This window comes from Eschscholzia californica, unplaced genomic scaffold, assembly GCF_041429995.1.
Source record: "Eschscholzia californica isolate CP2 unplaced genomic scaffold, dmEscCali1.0.p SCAF_4, whole genome shotgun sequence".
Classification (NCBI taxonomy): domain Eukaryota; kingdom Viridiplantae; phylum Streptophyta; class Magnoliopsida; order Ranunculales; family Papaveraceae; genus Eschscholzia; species Eschscholzia californica.
Window position 1 is genome coordinate 48,813,187 of NW_028238461.1, and position 20,809 is coordinate 48,833,995.

The 20,809-nt window shown below is 36.1% G+C and overlaps 3 protein-coding genes across 4 annotated transcripts in view; all 3 read right to left on the bottom strand.

The window, feature by feature from the left end:
* Positions 1 to 3,921, bottom strand: part of LOC147545562 (uncharacterized) — a 41,126-nt gene extending 37,205 nt beyond the window's left edge. The window contains exon 1 of the mRNA XM_086634487.1: positions 3,830 to 3,921. Within this exon, the coding sequence (XP_086490613.1) occupies positions 3,830 to 3,862 (33 nt within the window). The 5' untranslated portion in view covers positions 3,863 to 3,921. The remainder of the gene's footprint in view (positions 1 to 3,829) is intronic.
* A 3,355-nt stretch (positions 3,922 to 7,276) lies between these two features.
* On the bottom strand, positions 7,277 to 8,740 carry LOC147545565 (uncharacterized). Of its 2 annotated transcripts, XM_086636470.1 has the most exons (6): positions 8,544 to 8,736; positions 8,344 to 8,465; positions 8,165 to 8,248; positions 7,999 to 8,069; positions 7,743 to 7,904; positions 7,277 to 7,667 (listed from the first exon to the last, which is right to left on the bottom strand). In XM_086636470.1, exons 1-6 carry the CDS (start codon positions 8,632 to 8,634, stop codon positions 7,550 to 7,552), a joined length of 648 nt encoding a protein of 215 aa, XP_086492596.1. In that variant the 5' UTR covers positions 8,635 to 8,736; the 3' UTR covers positions 7,277 to 7,549. The 2 variants fall into 2 exon arrangements, with proteins under 2 accessions (XP_086492596.1, XP_086492595.1); XM_086636469.1 differs by having other exon boundaries at positions 7,277 to 7,904; positions 8,544 to 8,740.
* A 3,414-nt stretch (positions 8,741 to 12,154) lies between these two features.
* Positions 12,155 to 18,089, bottom strand: LOC147545566 (uncharacterized). Its single transcript, XM_086636312.1, has 10 exons — positions 17,842 to 18,089; positions 17,624 to 17,721; positions 17,434 to 17,514; positions 17,279 to 17,349; positions 13,801 to 13,961; positions 13,371 to 13,451; positions 13,175 to 13,278; positions 12,859 to 12,942; positions 12,722 to 12,792; positions 12,155 to 12,620 (listed from the first exon to the last, which is right to left on the bottom strand). The coding sequence occupies exons 1-10, from the start codon at positions 17,924 to 17,926 to the stop codon at positions 12,518 to 12,520; spliced, it is 939 nt and encodes a 312-aa protein (XP_086492438.1). The 5' UTR covers positions 17,927 to 18,089; the 3' UTR covers positions 12,155 to 12,517.
* Positions 18,090 to 20,809: the final 2,720 nt, after the last annotated feature.

The window sequence follows — 20,809 nt, forward strand, 5'->3', positions numbered from 1 at the left end:
TGGAGAGTCCAGCCCTTGATGGCGGCAATGGAAAGAAGGACACGAACAGTAACTAATTTAGCAACTGGAGCAAAAGTGTCATTCTAATCCAACCCTTCTATTTGGGTGTATCCTTTAGCTACCAGGCGTGCTTTATAGCGTTCGATGGAGCCATCGGACTTGAATTTGATTTTATACACCCATTTACAACCGATGGGTTTCTTGCCAGGAGGCAAACTGGTAATCGTCCAAGTTTTATTTTCTTCCAAGGCCGAAATTTCTTTGGCCATGGCGTCTTTCCAATGAGAGGACTTCATTGCTTGAGTGAAAGATGTTGGTTCGGTTGTCGTCAAGACTGAAGAGAGAAATTGTTGATGGGAAGTGGAGAACGAGTTAATAGAGAAATAATTTTCAAGTGGATACTTGATTGAACTTGTGTTGGAACAAATGTAGTCCGCAAGATGGGCCGGTGGCCGGCGAGATCTCTTGGGGCGGCCGGTAGTCTCCTCGTCGGAATCCGAAGTGGGAATGACGTTCGGTGAGGGAGGTGACGAGGAGGTGTCGGTAGATGATGGAGCGACAGAATCTAAAGACGCCCCTGGACAGGGAAGCCCGACAGTGGAGTCTGCAGGCACCCCCGAAGTGGCTGTCTGTAGCAGACCTGAAGTAGGTCTGGCAGGGGTGTCTGGAGGCACCCCTGCGTCTGTTTCCTGTCCAGAACTGACTGGAACAGCAGCTTCGTCCGAGCTGCTGTCCGTCGGCTGGACGGTCTGTTTCGGTACGTTCGCCGGAAAGGCAAACATACCATTGTCTTCAATGCATAGATGAGGCGGAGGACATGAAGGTAGTGGTTCCGCCGGAAGAGAAGAGGACATTGGAAACCGAGTTTCGACAAACGTTACATCTCTTGAAATAAAAATTCGTTTAGTTGAGATGTCGTATATACGGTAACCCTTCTGTCCATTAGGGTAACCAAGAAATATTCCGGCGGAAGAACGGGCATCCATATTTGTTTTGACCAATGGAATTCGGGCATAACAAAGACAACCAAACACACGAAGGTGGGAAAGATTCGGAGGAGAACCGAGTATAAGTTCATGAGGAGACTTACCTTTTAGGTTGGGTGTCGGTAATTTATTTATCAAATAAACCGCGGTTAACACACATTCTCCCCAAAAGAAGAGAGGAAGATTTGCTTGAAGACGTAAGGAACGGGCCACTTCAAGAATGTGGAGATGTTTTCGTTCAACCACCCCGTTTTGTTGTGGTGTGTAAGTACAACTTCGTTGGTGTACAATTCCTTTTTCTATGAACCAATTTTGTAAATAGGAGTTCATGAATTCGGATCCATTGTCTGATCGCAATGTTTTGATTTTGCAATTGAATTGCGTGGAAACATAATCGAAAAAATTAGTTATGAATTTGCTAACATTCGATTTGGAACTCATAAGAAAAATCCAAGTACAACGTGAATAATCGTCGACAAGGGTTAAAAAATATCTACACCCGGAGGTGGATGGGACCGGAAAGGGTCCCCATACGTCCGCATGGACTAACTCAAATATATGAGAGATAGAAGAAGTACTAAGTGGGAAAGGTAACCTAGATTGTTTAGAAAGTGGACAAATTTCGCACGATACTTTATTAGATAAAAATTTAAAATTCAAACAGGAAAGTTTAGAATTAAAAAATTGAAAACGACTAAAAGATGGATGTCCCAAGCGGGAGTGCCATAAAGAAAAAGACTCATGACTAGAACTATCTAAACTTGAAACCGAAAGGATGGGACGCTCCGTGCGAAGGAAGTAAAGGTCATCATGAAGACTACCATGCCCAATCTCCGTCCTCGTTGTTCGGTCCTGAAAAACACACAAATTGCGGTCAAAAAGGACGGTACAACGAAGTGAATTAGATATTTGAGAAATAGATATGAGGTTAAATTGAAAAGATGGAATATGAAGCACATCTTGTAAATAAAATCTATTTGAAAAATAGATGGTACCAATGTGATCAACCTTGATTCGGGAACCATCCGGTAAACGAACATATAAGTCCGGTGGAGCAAGGGAATAAGAAGAAAATCTTGAGAGATTTGAACAAATATGTTTAGCGGCTCCCGAATCAATGACCCAAGGAGGATGAAAAGAAGAAGAAAACTTACCCGTTAAGTTGACTAGAGGATCTTTGTTGGTGCCGTTAGAATTAGTAGATGTGGGCTGTTGAGATCGTTCCAAAAAGGCAAGGACGTTTTGGTATTGCTCATTAGTTAACGAAGTTGCTGTAGGCACCCCCGTACCTTGATCCAAAACCGAGTTGGCCATAGGGTCTTGGCGATTGCGATTTCGATTGCGTTGACCATAATTGGGTGGATAACCATGAATCTTATAGCAAGAAGTAACATCATGACCATGAATCTTGCAATTGTCACAAAAGGGTCGAGGTCTTTTTGTACGTTGCCTCTCCGAACCGTTGTAATGGTTTTGATTATATTCATTATTACCAACGGCAAGGGCAGCGTTGTTGGAGTCGATATGCATAGGAGTAATGAGATTTTGTTGAACCTCTTCTTGTTTAATAAGGGAATGAATACGTAGGATTGATGGGAAGGGTTCAATCAACAAAATTTGACTCCGAATAGAGGAAAATCTATCGTTAAGTCCTTGGAGAAACTCCATGGCTCTATCTTGGTTAGTTCTTTCTACCAAGGAACGACCATGACCACATGTACAAGGCTCGGAGATTAACAAGGAATTGAGTTCGTCTTGAAGAGCCTTGATATTAGTAAAGTATGTTGAAACGTCGGAATTGTCTTGTTTAAGACAAGAAATTGCTCTCTTGAGTTGAAAGATTTTCGGAGCATTACTTTGATGGAATCGGTCATAAAGATTATGCCATATATCGGAAGCCGTCTCATCATATAAGATGGATGATCGAAGAGGTGGGTCTACCGAATTGATAAGCCAACTAGAGACGAGATCGTTACATCGTCCCCATTGTTCTAACTCATTAGGATCGGTGGGTTTGTTGATGCTTCCATCTACGAAACCTAGTTTGCCTTTTGCTCGTAAGGCTTTTGACATTCCTCGAGACCATGAGGAATAATTATCACCGGTGAGAAGTGGTGTAATAAGAATAGTAGTGGGGGAATCCGAATGGTGAACATCAAACGGTCCACTATTGATGTTATTGTGAACTTGAGAAGTTTCCGAAGTTTTGGGAGTAGTCATGATTCAAAAAAAAAAAAATTTAGGCTCTTATACCATGTGAAGAGGATTAAACCTCGAAGTAATCAACTCGATGAAATTCGAGGAAGATGATGAGATGAAGCCAAGATGTTAAGCTTGACACTTCGGTGAGTGGGATTGTTATGCTCTCGGTATAGCCGAGAGTGATCACAGCACCTCTCGGTTATAACCGAGAGTGTGTAGTGTGGTTCTCGGTAAAGGCCGAGATATGATGATGAAGAACTCGGGTGATGTCCCGAGTTTGTGTTGTAATGGTGATTGAGGTGGAAACCGAGTGATGATGATGATAACCGAGAGAGAGAGAGAGATAGGTGAAAACCTTTTGTTATTAACTTACAACTTGATATTACATTATGTATGGATCTCTTTATATAGGTTTACATAGGAGAAGTTTAGAAATATGAAACTCTAATTAACTCTATCTAAAATACAACAATCCTAATTATACTAGGAAACCTAATTAACTTAGGAATCCTTATCCTAACCGTGGACCTAATCCACTCGGTTTAGCCGAGTGGAGGAGATCTTCCAACACTAAGCAATACCCACAATTTAACTAAAAAAGAATAGGGGCCTACTAATAAGGGATGAAGAGAAAAAAGAACCTTAGGGTTTAGTTCTGGTTGTGCCTTTTGCATTTTTATTTTTGCCTCCCAATCTTTGAAATATACTTCAGCATTACGTATAGAGTCTAGATGAGCAACTACAAGAACAGAAAAAGGGGAATGGAATTTGATAAAAAATAATCCACAAAAGATAACATGAAGTGAGAGAGAATGAATAAAAAAAAAAAAGAGTAGAGTAGGGGTTGGTTTTGAATTACATGAAGTGAATAGTTTGCTGGTTGGGATATCAATCATGTCATCTACCCAACTTCTACATATTATGCCTTAACAAAAAAAAAAACTTCTACATATTATGATAGCATGGAGTTTGAATGTCAGAGCCATCTTTGTTTAACTTTAGAGAGAATAACAATGAGTTGTTCTTTCACTGTGACTTTCCCCTTTTTTTTAACCTTTGATAACCTTTGAGTTAGTGAGAGAGAGAAAATATCTCTGAATCGCCTGAAATCTTTAAATTGTCAAATATATTACAGTTACGATTTAGCCTCAAACTGCGGAGTTATACCCGAGTCTGACACATCAAGTGATTGTACAAGCTGAATTGGGCTGTTATGCTCTCTCTATTGGCCCAGTTAAGATCCACCTAGGAAGTCCAACCCATGATACAGTAATTCAAATATTAAATCGAAGATAATTGATGTGAGTTACAGAAGAAATTAAATTTTAGATTTCTAGTCCAAAAATCTACCCCTAAATACACATTTAGTCCACCCTAATATTAATATAGGATTTTAAGCCAAAATAATAATTATAATGGATATTTAGTCCAACTTAGTTAAAGTATGTTTATATGTCAATGTTATAGTGTTTTTCTGTTTATCGATTCTTGTTTTGTTTCATAAATTACCTGTTATTTATTGTTAAAGTTTCATACTTTATTTCATTTTTCTTTATATGTGTCATACATAACACATTATGTATCAACAATGTTACTTCAAAACGGAAAAGGACTAAAAACCCATTTTCTGAGAAAATTAGACCTTAAACCCTTTTTGAACTTTATTTTGGACTTAAAACTCACGGACCCGTTTTTTTTACTTCTTTTTTCCATTGTATTCGATTCGGGCTTCTCCCACTTATCATTATAAAAAGAACTCCAATGCTTCATTTGCAGCCAAAAAAACTCCAATGCTCCATACATGAAGGCCATTGGGGTATCTCATAAAGTCATAGTAATGTCAAAAGCCTAGGTTCTATTCTATCAAAACGTATGAAAAGACTATATTGACCTTAGAAGACTTGCATCATGGTCGTTTTGCTTTCCTTTTATGAGAACTAGGTTCCCTCCCCGTCCTACGGACGGGGAAGATCCCTCTTGGCTAACGCCTTCGAGGAGAAGAAAATAAATTTAAATCACAACATAAATAAGATAAAATTACAGGGGAGAGTGATAACCATGTGTTTGAAGAGTAGAGAGGGAGAACTGTATTTATACAATTTTGAACTCACTTAGAAGTCTAACCGAATCACTAAAATTAAGGGGAAAGTGGATGTGCAAACCGAATCACTAAAATTAAGGGGAAAATGAATGTGCAATCGTGAGTGAGAAGATGCCTGAGATATAGTTATTTTAGGGAGATTGTAACCGAATATTCAAAATAATTAATTGTTTACACTAATACCCTTATTTTTTATGTCAAATTACACTAAAAAAGATTTTATATCAGTCGTTCGATCTAATCAAAGGTAAATCTCTAAAATAAAATGGACGGCCAGACTTATCCCCTGGATAACCGACTGATCTGTTTTAATATAATAGATAAATTAACATTTACTTTTTATTGCATGCTAGGATGACATTGAACAACTCTGCTAGGTGTGTGCTTCCTAGAACCCAAATAAATAGGATAGTACACCCCTACTAGTTTTAGTGTGAAATTGACAACCTACCCAATTATAATGTGTCAAAGGAAGCCACTCATCTGAATCCGTAGCCTTGCTTTCTTTGGGTTTCGGACGGGTCGATCTATGTCCGGATGCCAATAGAGTTTGGGTCAAAGGGGATTGACCTTAGTCAATTTCATCCCCCAGGTGCTAACAACAATTTTTGGGTGCTTTTAGCCGCTCCACATTTCTTCTAGTTTGTTTCAAAATTAGAGAAATCTCCCTAATTTATTAAGAAACTGCAGACAGTGTACAAGGTTAATTACAACAATATGAACATGGCATTATAAAGATATGATCAAATTTAGCTCATTTTAAGTTTTCTCACAAGGTAGCATCTTATATTGAGATATAAGTATAACCATAATTGACTACATTCACTTATTCATTAAGACAAAAGAGGAATGGAGTCAAGATATGAGAGGAAAGAGAGGGAGAGAGAGAGAGAGAGAATCAGAGAATGCATAGACAAGCAGAGACAGTGTCAACATTTATAGATACAAACACAGTAGTGATAAGGGTAATACATATTCTGGCAATATGCTTTCTATGCAGCAACACCATACTTGGTAAAGCAATTGTTCTTGCAAGCTGTATTATCTGGAAGGTAATCCCCCGGCCAAGCCGTCTTAACGCTTTCCACATTACCGATCATCGTCTCACCTGCATTCACATGTACATATAAGTCGTCTTAGTTTAACTTGTTTTGATAAAAAAAGGGTATTACGATATTCATTTTGGCTCGAATTAATCCAATCGGACACCTAAAGAACACAAAGTTATAAAAGATACACACCTATATTAAAGTTCCTACATTTTATTTTCGGCAATAGGATTTGTGAGGATGTTTTATTTTTTAACAGTCTATGTAAATCAATTTATGTCTTAAAGATTCGTAGCGTGTATATCGCAGTAAGTTTTTCGGTTGGATTTGGAAACTCTGTTATACATTGTGATAAACCAAAAGAAGTAAATGTGATGTTCATTTTTATAATCTGATTTGCTTTTTCTGTAGAGTGATTTGATGTTTGTTGAAACTTAGTGTGGATAAGATGAGATGCTTATTAATTTTTTTTCTTATTCTAACCTCTGTCGATTTCTGATCTTCACCATTAGAGGAAGAAGACAGAAAGCAAAGTCGAAGAAGTAAGTGAGCTTCCTGGTGGGTTTTTCTGGGTTTACAAAAGTTGATCAACGGTCAAGAGTAAGTTCTAACCACGTTATTAAGCTGTGAAGTCTTAAGGCCGTTAACTCTAATGTCAAAAACGGAAAACTCAAGCAAACGAAAAGTATGTACATTTTAAGATGGGTTTTCTCTATGCGTCCATCCCGACTAATTCATTGCTCATCCGAAGGCCTCTTCCTCCTACTTGGCTCCTATCAACTGTCCCCAAAATTATTGTGTACATAACTGTCAATCCAAACATTTGGAGGAAACAATTGCCCCAGCCTCCATGCCTTGTATTCTTAACTTCAACCTATAGGATTTAAATTGGGGCACTAATTTGAGTCCTCTGAATGTCATAAAAAGAAATAGCAATAGAAAGCAGAATTAACCTGGTTTTTATGGTTCATGAAATGCATACAGGATAACAACTCCCTCTCTCTCTCTCTCTCTCTCTCTCTCTCTCTCTCTCTCTCTCTCTCTCTCTCTCTCTCTCTACATTGGTGTCAAGATGACAAAAGGAAAAAAAAGAAGGAATTATACCTTGTGTTACAAAAAAAAAAATAGTAGTAGTAGTAGTAGTAGTAGTGTAAGTAGATTGATCATATCTTTATTGGGAAACCTTGTGTTATGAAGAAATCAAGACAGGATCAAAGTCTACATCCTCCCCTATTACTTGGTGGATCAAGTTGTCTTTGAGCTTCTTGCCTTTGAGCCTCTTGCCTTTGAGCTTCTTGCCTTTGAGCTTCTTGCCTTTGAGCTTCTTGTCTTTGAGCTTCTTGTCTTTGAGCTTCTTGCCTTTGAGCTTCTTGTCTTTGAGCTTCTTGCCTTTGAGCTTCTTGCCTTTGAGCTATATGTCTTCGTACTTGTTCAATATGAATAGCCCTTTGTCTTTGGTCTTCGTGAATACGAAGAATTTGTCGATTTATGAATTCATGTTTAAGGCTTTCCATTTTCGGGGCATCCATTGGTTTCGTAGAGTAATGAGCTCCTCTGTCTAGACAACTAATCAACAACAAAAAAAACAAAATTAAAGAAGAATAAAGCAAATCGTTGATCTATAAACCAAATCGTTGATCTATAAACCAAATCGTTGTACCTTCGATGTCTTATTGCATCATAAGCGGAATCCATGACCATAACATGTATGTATCTGGAATTAGGAATGCTCTGCAGTTTGTTCATTCCATTATAATCAATACATTTCAAAGACAATTCAATTCGAAAACAGAGAAAAAGATTGATATGAGGAAAAATGGGTTTACCCTAATCCTTTGAAGAAATTCATAACAAGACATATCATTAATAGGAAAATCAAATTCCGTAATCAGAAAATAGACTTCATGTCTCTGGAAATGAGAAAGAGAAACCAGTTATTAAGAATAAAGTAAATAAATGAAACCAAACTCTTGAAATTTACAAAAATTTATCAAGAAAATCCTACTTGTGGATCTGGGTTTAGGGATATTCGATTCAAAGAATTTTGGAGTGCTAATTGATTCATAGCCCAATTTCGGAGATCTCTGAGAGCATTATTTGGACTAGGATAAGTGATACTGGATCTTACTGCAAAAGTGATAAGAACATGAGATAGAAAGAGAGAGAGAGAGATAGAGAGAGAGAGAGAGAGAGACTTAAAATTACCATTGGTAAGTTGTCCGACTAGTTGGTTAGTTGTGAATCTCAGGTCTTCATCACCAGTGGGACTTACTACACAGACATGAGAATCTACCATTTTGAGTTTTTAGAGAGAGAAACAAGATGTTAATCTCAAGAGTAATTGAAACAAATGAAGAACAAGAAGAAGAGAGAGAAAGTCTGATTTGGGAGATGGTTTGGGTGGATATTAATGAACCTATTTATAATACTCTAAAACCCCAAGAATTGGAAGTCAAGAATTTCTGTTACTTTGAAACAGAAATGATTAATTTCAGTTGGGATTTGGTAGTTAATGATAGTCAACAACTACAAATCTTGGTCAACATCAGTTTTGATCAAACGGATGAAAGGCAGGATCAGAGAAAATATTGTAGACCTTAAATCACAGAATCAAGAAAGAGTTAGTTGAAGTTAGTTAGGGTGAATGGGCCAGATGAAAATTCTTAATGGATTGCATAAAAGCCCAAAGCCCAATCAGTGCATTATTCTCTAAAGGCCCTCCTTTTTTTTTTTTTTTTTTGGAAGTCGACTACGATCAACGTTATTCGTTACATGACATTGATACATCAAAGATGTGATAAACTCAATAACTGCCAACTCAAACTGAAACAAGACCGGACCTATAGCCTAACAAGACAATGGCCTAAAGGCCAACTACATTAATTATACCCTAATAATCCCAAATCAAATAACCAAAGATTCCACCTTCTCTGGGATTTGAACCTGAGACCTCCAAGGCTTTCTGGAGTTTATGTCAACACGCTAAAATCTGATTTCACATGTAAAATGTGAGATTTCTTTCCCATAAAAATGCTCTTCGCATCAAATATTTTTACACCTATCAAACGGACCGGACCCAAACGGACCGGACCCTAAAGGCAACCCTGTGAAATATGGCAATTGATGAATTTCCCGCTCGGCCCTCCATAACTTTTCACATCCCAAATGCTGACCGAAACGGACAGTGCTCGTCTATCTCGATTAGATGAGATATGTGTTATTACTTTATCTTAATTTGATTAATCTTCCAATTTCTGATATGTTTCATCATCATTCATCAGACACCTTGATTATGTTTTATATTCTTTCATCTCTTCCCCGATTTTATTGATTATTTGTTATAATTAGTTCTTGTTCTGTCTTACATTTGAAGATTCTATAATTTTTTTGATTTTAATTTTCAAACCCCCTGATGTTATAGATTATTGTTTCCTCCATCACTATATCTATTTCATCGACCAAATACATATCTAAGTTATGCTAGTAACTTATTTGAAAAAAAAAATCCTAACCAAATTGTTAACTTTTTCTCTTGAATTTTTCTCTGTTCTAATTATCTTTCATCAACTAAATACATTTCAACATGGTTAATTCCTATATGGCCCCCTACTTTGTGACCAGCTTCCTTTATGGCCCCCAAATTTCTGTAAATTCAAATATGGCCCTCTATTTTCATAGAAATGTCATAACTACCCTTCCAATTAATATATTTTCAAAATAAAATTAAAAACAAAAACCTAAATTCCACCTCACTTCCCTCTCCACCACTCATCTCTCTCCAACTCACCTCTCTCTCTCTCTCCAAGTCAGCACTCTCATGAAGGTCGCCGGCCGGAAAATTTACCGGCCGGCGACCTTCAAACTTAAAAAAAAAAATATATATATTTTTTCCACTCACCTCTCTCTCTCTCTCTCCAATCAGCACTCTCATGAAGGTCGCCGGCCGGAAAATTTTCCGGCCGGCGACCTTCAAACTTAAAAAAAAAAAAAAAAAAATTTTTTCACTCACCTCTATCTCTCTCTCTCTCTCCAATCAGCACTCTCATGAAGGTCGCTTCCTTCGTTGTTCTGTTTGATTAGAGAGAGATTATTGTTGAGAGATAGAGAGACAGAGAAATAAAGATTGTTTTATAAAGAGAGAAAGAAGTCTTCATACCAAGTCCCATTATCTTTGTTTCTTCTTTGTACAAGTTTTAGAGAGGGGTGAAGTGAGTTTGTGAGAGACTTTGATTCAACTTTTCTTCTCCTTTACAGAGAGATTCAATAGTACCTTTAAGTTTTCTTTTATGTTCTTACAAGAAGACCTTGGTAAAGATTCATCACACTACTCCCTCATCAATATAGTTATCATCATTAAGAAGCAAATTGGAGTATCATCAGGAAGCCTCTTCTTTGGTGATCTTCTTTATTACTCTTTATCTCTGATTTTATAATGAGTTTATATTCTTATGTTATCGATGATTATGAGTAACTAACTCTTCTTTTAGGGTTTTATGAAGAAACCCATAACTTATCACTTAGAGACACATTTTTAGTTAATCAAATCACTCGATGTGCCTTAGGGTTTAAGTTGTTTTAGTTTGTTAAACCTATTTTCTTTTCATTGTCTATGTTTTTAATTTGATACATCATACTTAGATTAAGTTATTTGATGGTGTATGCTTATCGATTAATAGCCAATAGTTTAGAGATTCGTTTTCCAAAAATAAAACAATTACAAGTTTATGATTATCAACCATGTTTTAACGAAAACATATTCCGAAATTCGGGTAGTTCATTATCTCGAATTTTGAGTTATAAAAAGAGAGATTTAAGTTGCCTAAAATGGTTGTTCTCAAAAGTGATGTTATGTGGTCAATTCCTAAGCCCTAGATTCCTCCATTCTAATTTGGTTCGATTTAATTTCCGTTTATTTATACATTTTTATTCTTTAATCACCAAAAACCAATTTTGAAAAGAAAACCGTGTTACTTCTAAGTATTAGGATAGGTTTCACTTAGTCCCTGCGGATCGACCCGGTCTTACCGGTATTATCACTTGACGCCCGTATACTTGCGGGTGGTGACCTATTTAGGGTAACCTTTTAGGCCCATCAAGTTTTTGGCCCTTCGCCGGAATCTTTAGAGAGAGAGAGATGAGTGAAAAAAAAAAAAAAAAATTTTTTGTTTTTTAAGTATGAAGGTCGCCGGCCGGAAAATTTGCCGACCGGCGACCTTCATGAGAGTGCTGATTGGAGAGAGAGAGAGAGAGGTGAGTGAAAAAAAAATTTTTTTTTTTTTTTTTTTTAAGTTTGAAGGTCGGCGGCCGGAAAATTCCGGCGACCTTCATGAGAGTGCTGATTGGAGAGAGAGAGAGAGGTGAGTGAAAAAAAATTCTTTTTTTTTTTTTTAAGTTTGAAGGTCGCCGGCCGGAAAATTTTCCGGCCGGCGACCTTCATGAGAGTGCTGACTTGGAGAGAGATAGAGAGGTGAGTTGGAGAGAGGTGACGTGGAGAGAGATGAGTGGTGGAGAGGGAAGTGAGGTGGAATTTAGGTTTTTGTTTTTAATTTTATTTTGAAAATATATTAATGGGAAGGGTAGTTATGACATTTCCATGAAAATAGGGGGCCATATTTGAATTTACAGAAATTTGGGGGCCATAAAGGAAGCTGGTCACAAAGTACGGGGCCATATAGGAATTAACTCTTTCAACATTGTTCCAAAAAACTAGTTCTGAACACAAAATGACGTCAACACACTGGAAAAGAATAATAATCTAAACTAACGGAACTAAAAGAACTAGAAATCGATAGAAAGCAATAAAATAAAGCAAGTTGAGTAAGAAAATTTAGGGAGCTTTTTTATTGATAAAAGCTGAATGAATGGAAGTACAAAACGCTTTTCAAATCTAACTTAAATTACTAAACTTAATTAAACTTTGATTTCAAGAAATCAAAAAATAAACACACCTTTATCACGACCAGCAAGTCTCCTTTAATAATATGTTTATGTCGATATAGTGATTTCACATGATTAATACTGAAACCAATAAGATACTAAATTAAGGGGACTTAAAGGGAAACTTAGACGTAGCTGTTTCGAGGAACTATCTCGCTAAGATTTCTGTGACTCGCTTGAGAAGGGGTTATTAGGGCAAAAAGATTGGGAAGCCTCACACATATTGTTCATTTTCAATGAAGTTATTTCACCTCTTCTAATTGTCGTGTGTGTAGTATAATCAACTCCACTTGGGATACAGTGAGAGGATGAGCGATACACATCAATGCACCTTCCGCTATAGAACTGTAACTCGTAAACAAAAACCCATAAAAAAATGTTAAAAAATAAAAAAGTTATAATCCTAAATTTATTTGCTTTAACTACTGCAATTTAAAGAAACATACCTGTCATAAACATCTAAATCGTTGCCGCATGACATTATTACAACATGTATATGTCTAAGATGCGGAGTTTTCTGCAGTTTGAGATTAAAATAAGTAAACAAAAGGATAGAAGAAAAAGGGTAAGAGGATTTGTTTACCTTGTAAAGTTTGAGCAATTCAAATCCTGAAAGGCCCGGCAATTCTAAGTAGTAATCTATAAATAAAATGAAGATTTCCTTTTCCTATAAAGAACGACAAGACAGAGTAAATGATAAGGAACAAACAAAGAAAGCCCTTAATTTTCTGAAATTGAAGGAAAATGTTATTTGGCCCGACAAAAAATAGTCCGAAAAGATCTGACAAGACAAAATTGTTGACTTCATGTGCAAATTTGGCCTTTTCCGGCCACTTTTTGTCGGACTAAATAGCATTGTTGGAAACAGAAATAGATTGAAGTGGAAATAAAACTAAGACCTGTGATTGTGCTTCAAGTTGAGCTCCTTGGAAATCCTTTTCTCCTTTAGACTCCCATTCATTAAGAACTCGATGAGCACTTGCTATAGAACCTGCAGTATTAACTGCAACAACCAAAACAGAGCAATATAAGAACCCATTAAAGAAAAGAGAGAGACAGAGTCTGAATTGAAAGAGCAGAAGGTATCTGAATTACAAGTAGCGAATAAGTGGCGGATGGGTGGAGCACGAGTCACATTGATCGTAGAACTTATTATTAAGCCATGGAATTTGAATTCTGCAATAATTTTAATTTGTTAGTGAAGATTTAGGAATTCAAAATCTGTACTTCAAATTTTTTTATCGAACACCCACTACGAACAAATTTCAGACTTTTACTTGAGATAGTTGCCAAATGTTCTATTATACGGTTAAGTAACTCTTAGACTACGTTGGGCATCAATGAATGCAATCAACAAAATAGCGATAATGTAATTTGATTCCTAATAATCACAACATTCTAGTATTGAGGAATAAGATAGGTAGTAGAGATTGATTTTATCTTTCGATTACGATTCGACAAAAAAGATAACTATGAACCAACTTTGTTGTTGATGTAGTAAGAGTGAGAATAAGATAATACCCACTTTGTTGTTGATGTAGTAAGGGTGGTTGTTGCATCTGAACCATGGACTGCTTTCTCATCTCTTTCAATTCTTCTACTTGAAGTAAGGAATTTCTAACTTGCTCCACTTTTAATGGTACCAGAGGATCATCAAGACAGATATAAACTCCTTGGTCTCTGCATCTGCTATCGCGAGATTTAGAAAGAATTTTGTAAATTTCATTATGAGAGTATCTTATAAGTTAAGAGTTTAACAACTTAACAAACTTCTATCAACTTCCTAAGAACCCAACTAACTCTTCAATAGATTCTTTAACCCTTTTCATTACTCAAAGATGACTCATATGATTAGGCTGATTGGACTTCCTCTAACGGTTAGCTCGTCAACTCAGCACGCTTGCATAAATGGAAGTTTTGAGTATCATGTCATCTGTGAGTACGATATCATCGATATAAAGAAGCAACCCAAGGGTACCTTATGCCGTTATGCGTTCCATTGTACAAACATTGAGTTTTTTTTTTAATAAGATGATATAATATTAAAAGAAAAAGCGAAAACAAGTACAAAGCTAGCCCCCAGGCAGGGTCGACAAAACTAAAGAAGAAAAAGCCCCAAGAGGACAGACCAATAAACTACCTGGCCCTATAGAATATATAGATTTCTACTCCATTGGAAAATGAGACATTTAACCGCGAAGTATAAAGAGTCTAGGGATCGCTTCTTGTCCCTAAAGATGATTTCGTTCCTTCCTAACCAAACAACCCAAACGATCGCCTTCGGGATTAGATTCACGATAGCTCTCTTGTGGATGTTACCTTTAATTCCTTTCCATGCGAGAAAGATGTCAGCAATATTCTCTGGAAAGGTCCGAGCAATATTCATACTAACTAAGAATTTGTTCCACTCTCCCCTTGTTACCCCACATCGAACAAACAGATCTGTACATGATTCCTCATCCACCCCACATAAACTGCATCTATTCGGGGTTGTGACGCCTCTCTTTCTCAAGTTGTCCACATTCGGGATCCTTTCCAACATGACCGACCACAGGAACAAGCTAACTCTCATTGGGATGTTGCTCTTCCAAATGATACTGAAAATGGGCTGGTTGGTTTGAAAATTGTCAGCTAAAAGAGTGTACATCGCCTTTACTGATATCTCGGATACCACTAGGGACAAGAAGCGATCCCTAGACTCTTTATACTTCGCGGCTAAATGTCTCATTTTCCAATGGAGTAGAAATTTTAAGTGGCCTCGCTCTCTTTCTTTTACAGAATTGGTCGTAGGGTGGAACGCGTTTATAATGAGTTTGTAAATCTATATGGTCTATACTCTATAGGGCCAGGTAGTTTTTTGGTCTGCCCCCTTGGGGCTTTTTCTTCTTTAGTTTTGTCGACCCAGCCTGGGGGCTAGCTTTGTACTTGTTCTCGCTTTTTCTTTTAATATTATATCATCTTATTAAAAAAGAAAATTGTTTTCGTTCATTTTTATCTGATTTGATTTCCTGAACACTGAGTTTATTATTCACTTTAAACTTGAAAGATTAGCTTTTTACAGAATGACTTTAGTTGTGTTTCGGTTTCCTACATCTAATATAGTTTCTTCAGATTTGTTTGCTTATATGATTAATTTGCTGTGTAGTAGGTACAGTTTGTTTCTTTTTCCTACGACAACCCTGAAATCTGGATCAATGATATGATTAGCCCTGCTATCATATTTGTTTTTCTATTTTTCCCAAGTCATATATGAAATCTGACTCAATGATATTACTAATTTGTTTTGTAACTAAGATTGTTTAGGTTATCCACCAAAACCAATAACTTAAATGCAATGTTGAAGCGTTAGTTTAGGTTTGTAGTTATGTCGTTCTTTCGGAGTTGAATCTTGATTTGTTGAACTGAACCTTCAATATTTCAGCTCAAAATTGAACTTTTTACTGATAACATTGTAATGCTCATTTATAACTTAAGCCTCAAATTCATGCTATAAATATAGAATATCATAATGTACTTCAAGTAGGCAGTGTTGATGGTTGCATCTTTCTCAGATTTATTATTTTTCTTGTTATTACTTATATAGGAGAAGAGAGATATGAGAATAAAGCTTTTGGAGTAAGATGGAAACAGGTGCATGCCAATGATTGTGTGTAATAAGTTGTTTTGCATAATCATTTCGCGGCCTTAGGGTAATTATCTATTAATCTTCTATTTTGTTTCATAATCATTTTTGTAACGTTTTTGGATTGAAATGGAAAACAAGTGTTGATGATTTTTAAATCGAATAAGTTGTTTTTCATGATAACTTGCTTAGTCTAGGGTAATTATATGTTAATCTTCTATTTTGTTTCGAAAATATAAGTGTCTTTATCATTTTATAATGTACTTTCCACGTATGTTTGTTTGTTATGATTTCAAACATCTTCGCAATTTTTATCTTATTAGCTTTCTTGTCTCTTACATTATGTTTTTGTAATTGAGTTTTTAATTTTTTGTTTGTTGTTTCTTGCTGGTGTTATATGAATTTGATTGGGACCTCAGGGAGCTTGAGGTATATAATCACCACTGATGTATACTGCGTAGGTTGTTTTTCGGTTTTTCTTTTTTGAGTCACTTTTGACGTTCAAGTTGCACTTGAAATCATGCATTGTAATATCTCTCTCTCCCTACTTTGTCTATTTGTAGTTTTATATGGTTGAGTTCTTATAAAGGATTTGTAATCTCTTCACGGACTCAGATAGAGAACATGTGATGCTTCTTCTCATCGTCCGCTTGGCCTCCTTCCTTTGGCATACTTTTTCTCTTCTTCGGTATAATGTATGTACTTATTATCTCACTCTCTATACATTTTGTTCGTGCTCGTAGATATGACTCAAGCTATCAAAGTGGGAAAACAATAAATTCTCTACGGTGTTTTTCAAATAATGTATTTTCTTCCATGTTCGATTTCTTATAAAAGATGATTCAAAATTGCTACCACAAAAAGAAAATGGCACATTTAAGCTTTCAATTTTAGATTTTATTCCTTTTTATCAAACTTTTCACTTAAGATAAGACCAGGTGAAGTAAACTCTTCATGGGGGCAAATGTTGCCTAACTTATCTTTTCCAAATTCTTTATAAAATTATATAATGGAGGGATTCATTCATACTGCATCAAATTCTTACTAGAACTTGTAATTTTTTCTAGATTTTTGAAATCTTATAATTCATATCCTAATACAAGTCCTATTAAAAAGTTAAAACCAATTAATAATTTGTAGTCTACACTTTTCTTTCATTATTATTTTCCAATTTGTTCATTAATATAAGTTTTGCAATCTTCCTACTTAATTACAACCTATACTATGATGAGGTTAGAAACAGGAAGAGATAACCGATACCATAATCCTGTATTTATATTTAAACAAAAAATTTAACGTGCTGGAGGCACGTGCTATAACTAGTCTATTTAAACAACAAGAATAAAGGTTTCGTTAAAATCAAATTAATGAAGACCGGTACCTTTGTTCATCCTTATCATTCCATCTTTCATTCACGAATATTACGTTTACCCATTTCATATATGGATCTAACTGCACAATATTTTGTTTAATAATTAAAATGTGTATTGTTTTAAATATAAGAATAAAAAAAAATACTACTCATATTGTTGTTACCTTAAATCTTTTAAGCAAATCAAAAGCACCAGAATCGTCGGATAACATGAAATCTACAAATAGAAGATAGTATTCTTTGACCTAAATGAGGAAAAAAAAAACAAGATGAATATTAAGAAACCAAGCAATACCCACAATTTAACTCAAAAAGAATTAACCTACTAATATGGAAAATGAAGAGAAAAAGAACCTTAGGGTTTAGGTCTGGTTGTGCCTTTTGCATTTTTATTTTTTCCTCCCAATCTCTGAAATATACTTCAGCATTACGTATAGAGTCTAGATGAGCAACTACAAGAACAGAAAAAGGGGAATGGAATTTGATAAAAAATAATCCACAAAAGATAACATGAAGTGAGAGAGAATGAATAAAAAAAAAAAAGAGTAGAGTAGGGGTTGGTTTTGAATTACATGAAGTGAATAGTTTGCTGGTTGGGATGTCATCTACCCAACTTCTACATATTATGATAGCATGGAGTTTGAATGTCAGAGCCATCTTTGTTTAACTTTAGAGAGAAACACAATGAGTTGTTAGGTTTTCATTCACTGTGACCTTCCCCTTTTTTAACCTTTGAGTTAGAGAGAGAGAGAGAGAAGATATTTCTGAATCGCCTGAAAATCTTTAATTGGTCAAATATTAGATGCATTATACAGTTACCATTTCGCCTTAAACCGTGGAGTAGTTATACCCAAGTCTGACTCAGGAAGTGATTGTACAAGCTGAATTGGGCCGATATGATCTGTCTATTGGCCCAGTTAAGATCCACCTAGGAAGTCCAACCTCTCGATCGTACATTCAATTGATTCTATGGGAGTGTAAATCCGGCTGGATTAGGATAGCAGGATCCGTCTAGCACCGTTTTGATGAGGCGGGTCCGTGGACTTCCGTGGTCTGGTTCCCAAATAACAAGTAATGGCCCGGGCATGCATGTTTCCCGTATAGCTTGGGCTTAGACGGGCCTGATCTCTTACATGACCAAAACTTTTGAGAGGTTAATGTGTAAATTAGAACTTCCATTCTAGAGATTCAATAGCAAATACTAAATCAAGGATATACCATATTATATCCTTTCCTCTATTAGAGTATATCAAGGATCCAGATTAAAAAGAAATAATTAGTTGAGATTGGAAAGTTATTAAGTTAAATTTATGGTCATCTAACTCATGATCGATAATTATTAGAATATAAGGATCGAGATCCCAGATATCAAATATCAATCGTCCAAGATATATAAAGATTTAGAATATATTATTTAGTTATATTGTATTTATCTAGATAGAGTCCTATACCTAAGTCACTCTATAAATACAAGTGACCTCTATGTATTTTAGATCATTGAGTTACATTGAGTCATCGAGTATATCGAGCTGTAACAAATCACGTAAACTAGGAAACTAATATAATATAACCATTAATGACTTTCTCTGTGGATGTAGGTCGTGATCCTCCGACCGAACCACGTAAACTATTGTGTTATTTATTTAGTTTATATCTTCTATTCTATCAACAAACACGAATTCTCACAATAACGAGAGGAACTACACATTACAGTCATGGATACAAGTATAACTATTCTAACATATTGATCAAGATTTGATAACAAGTTTTGATAATAATTTTTCGAAAATTTCATAACATCACAAGTGCTTGAAATTAGTACAAAATTTGAGTTAGTTTCAATATTTAGGATTCCACGAAATTATCTACTACATATTTGTAGATTCAAAATTAAGAAACTACTTGAAGAAGCTTTCCCTTTTTTCTTCCTCTCTATATTGTCCACTTGTTGAAAAGTGGTGAAAGAGTTGTCGACAATTCCAGTGCGACCGTATAAAATAATAACCTGAGTCAAACATCGTTCATTGTGACGATCAGGAAGAGATTTAAATTTTTCTAGAAAAGAAGGAATTCTATGAAAAGGTTTGTAATTTTTGAGTTTTGACATTGCAGTCGAAAAAGTGGTTCCATTGAGATGACCATTGGGACGGAGAAACGCGGTTCGGCAAATATCGATATTTTTGGGATCATCTTCATCATCGAGTAGTGGACCAAAATATTGGAGTTTTTTATTAGTAAGTTCAGTATTCACCATTGCTAGGTTTTTGGTTGACGGTTGGAAGGACGGCGGAGGTGATTGATCTTTAGTAGGGATGGAATCAGAACCAACCTCATATTTGCTTATGTTATCTTCGAGCTTCTCTTCTTCTACTTCGAAGGAAAAGTCATCTTCTTCTTCTGCAACTTCAACTTCTTCGTAATCTTCTTTTTCTATTTCTTTTTCTTGATGGAACGGTAAAATAGGCGAGGAAGATGGTTGATGTATTATTGTTCCGAGGTCGTCACACATATGTTGAGTCTTAGCTAAATCCAATAGTAGTAATGGAACCGCGTCGGCAGAAGTCGGTTGTGGTGGTGGTGGTGAATAGGAAATAGAAGATGATTGTGTTGGTCGTGGCAATGAATACGGTGTTGAATAATAAGAGGATGGAGGTTGTGATGAGTTTTCTCGTACGGTTTCTCCCGGATTCCAATGATAATCGTACGAATCTCTATGATGCGCATAAGCATCGATTCGTTATTCCTTCATGAGTATAATCTGATTGATTATAATCTTCTTGAGGAATAGAATATGATTGAGAGTGATTTAACTCGTCTGAAAAAAAAATCTAGAATCATTCACCCAAAACTTTGGTGGCTCTGAATACCACATGATGTAGAACGCAGCGGAATTAAAAGAAGATAATAAAAGTAAACGAAGAACGAATAAATAACTCGAAATAACTATAAACTTGATTAAACTCAATTGGTTTTTCTCTTCAACATATATAATAAAGACAGACTGGACATTCTTTTATAGGATATTAGACTTTCCTAGATAGACTCAAACTAGACTTTCCTAAATAATGGAAATACTCAAATAATGCAACTTCCTAAACCTAGATTCAATACGGATCTTACTAAACTAGGACTCTTCCTAAATCTAATCATTACGGCCGATTGGCTTACGAGGCCGATAGGCCCACGGCTAAAGTGTCCACGTCGGGTGCCCCTGCATCACTAGGGGCTAGGGTACGCTCATGCTTAAGAAAGATCCAGTACCACCAGGAATTGAGCCAGTTTGTGTTGTGCCTGAATCGAGCACAATATAGTTGGTATTTAGACAGGTGTTACATCACTAACCCGCACGCCTCCAATTCTCCCCCCAAGGGAAAACCTTATTCGGCTGGAAATGCGATCCCTAATGCATTATTGCGTACCAAACACCGTTATGGAATGTTGATTCCCCTAGTCATTTGTGTTCGAAACATTGCTCCAACAAATCTTGGTAATGATTCTTGGAATTAAAATCGCCACAAACATAAACTCCGAATCATCAGC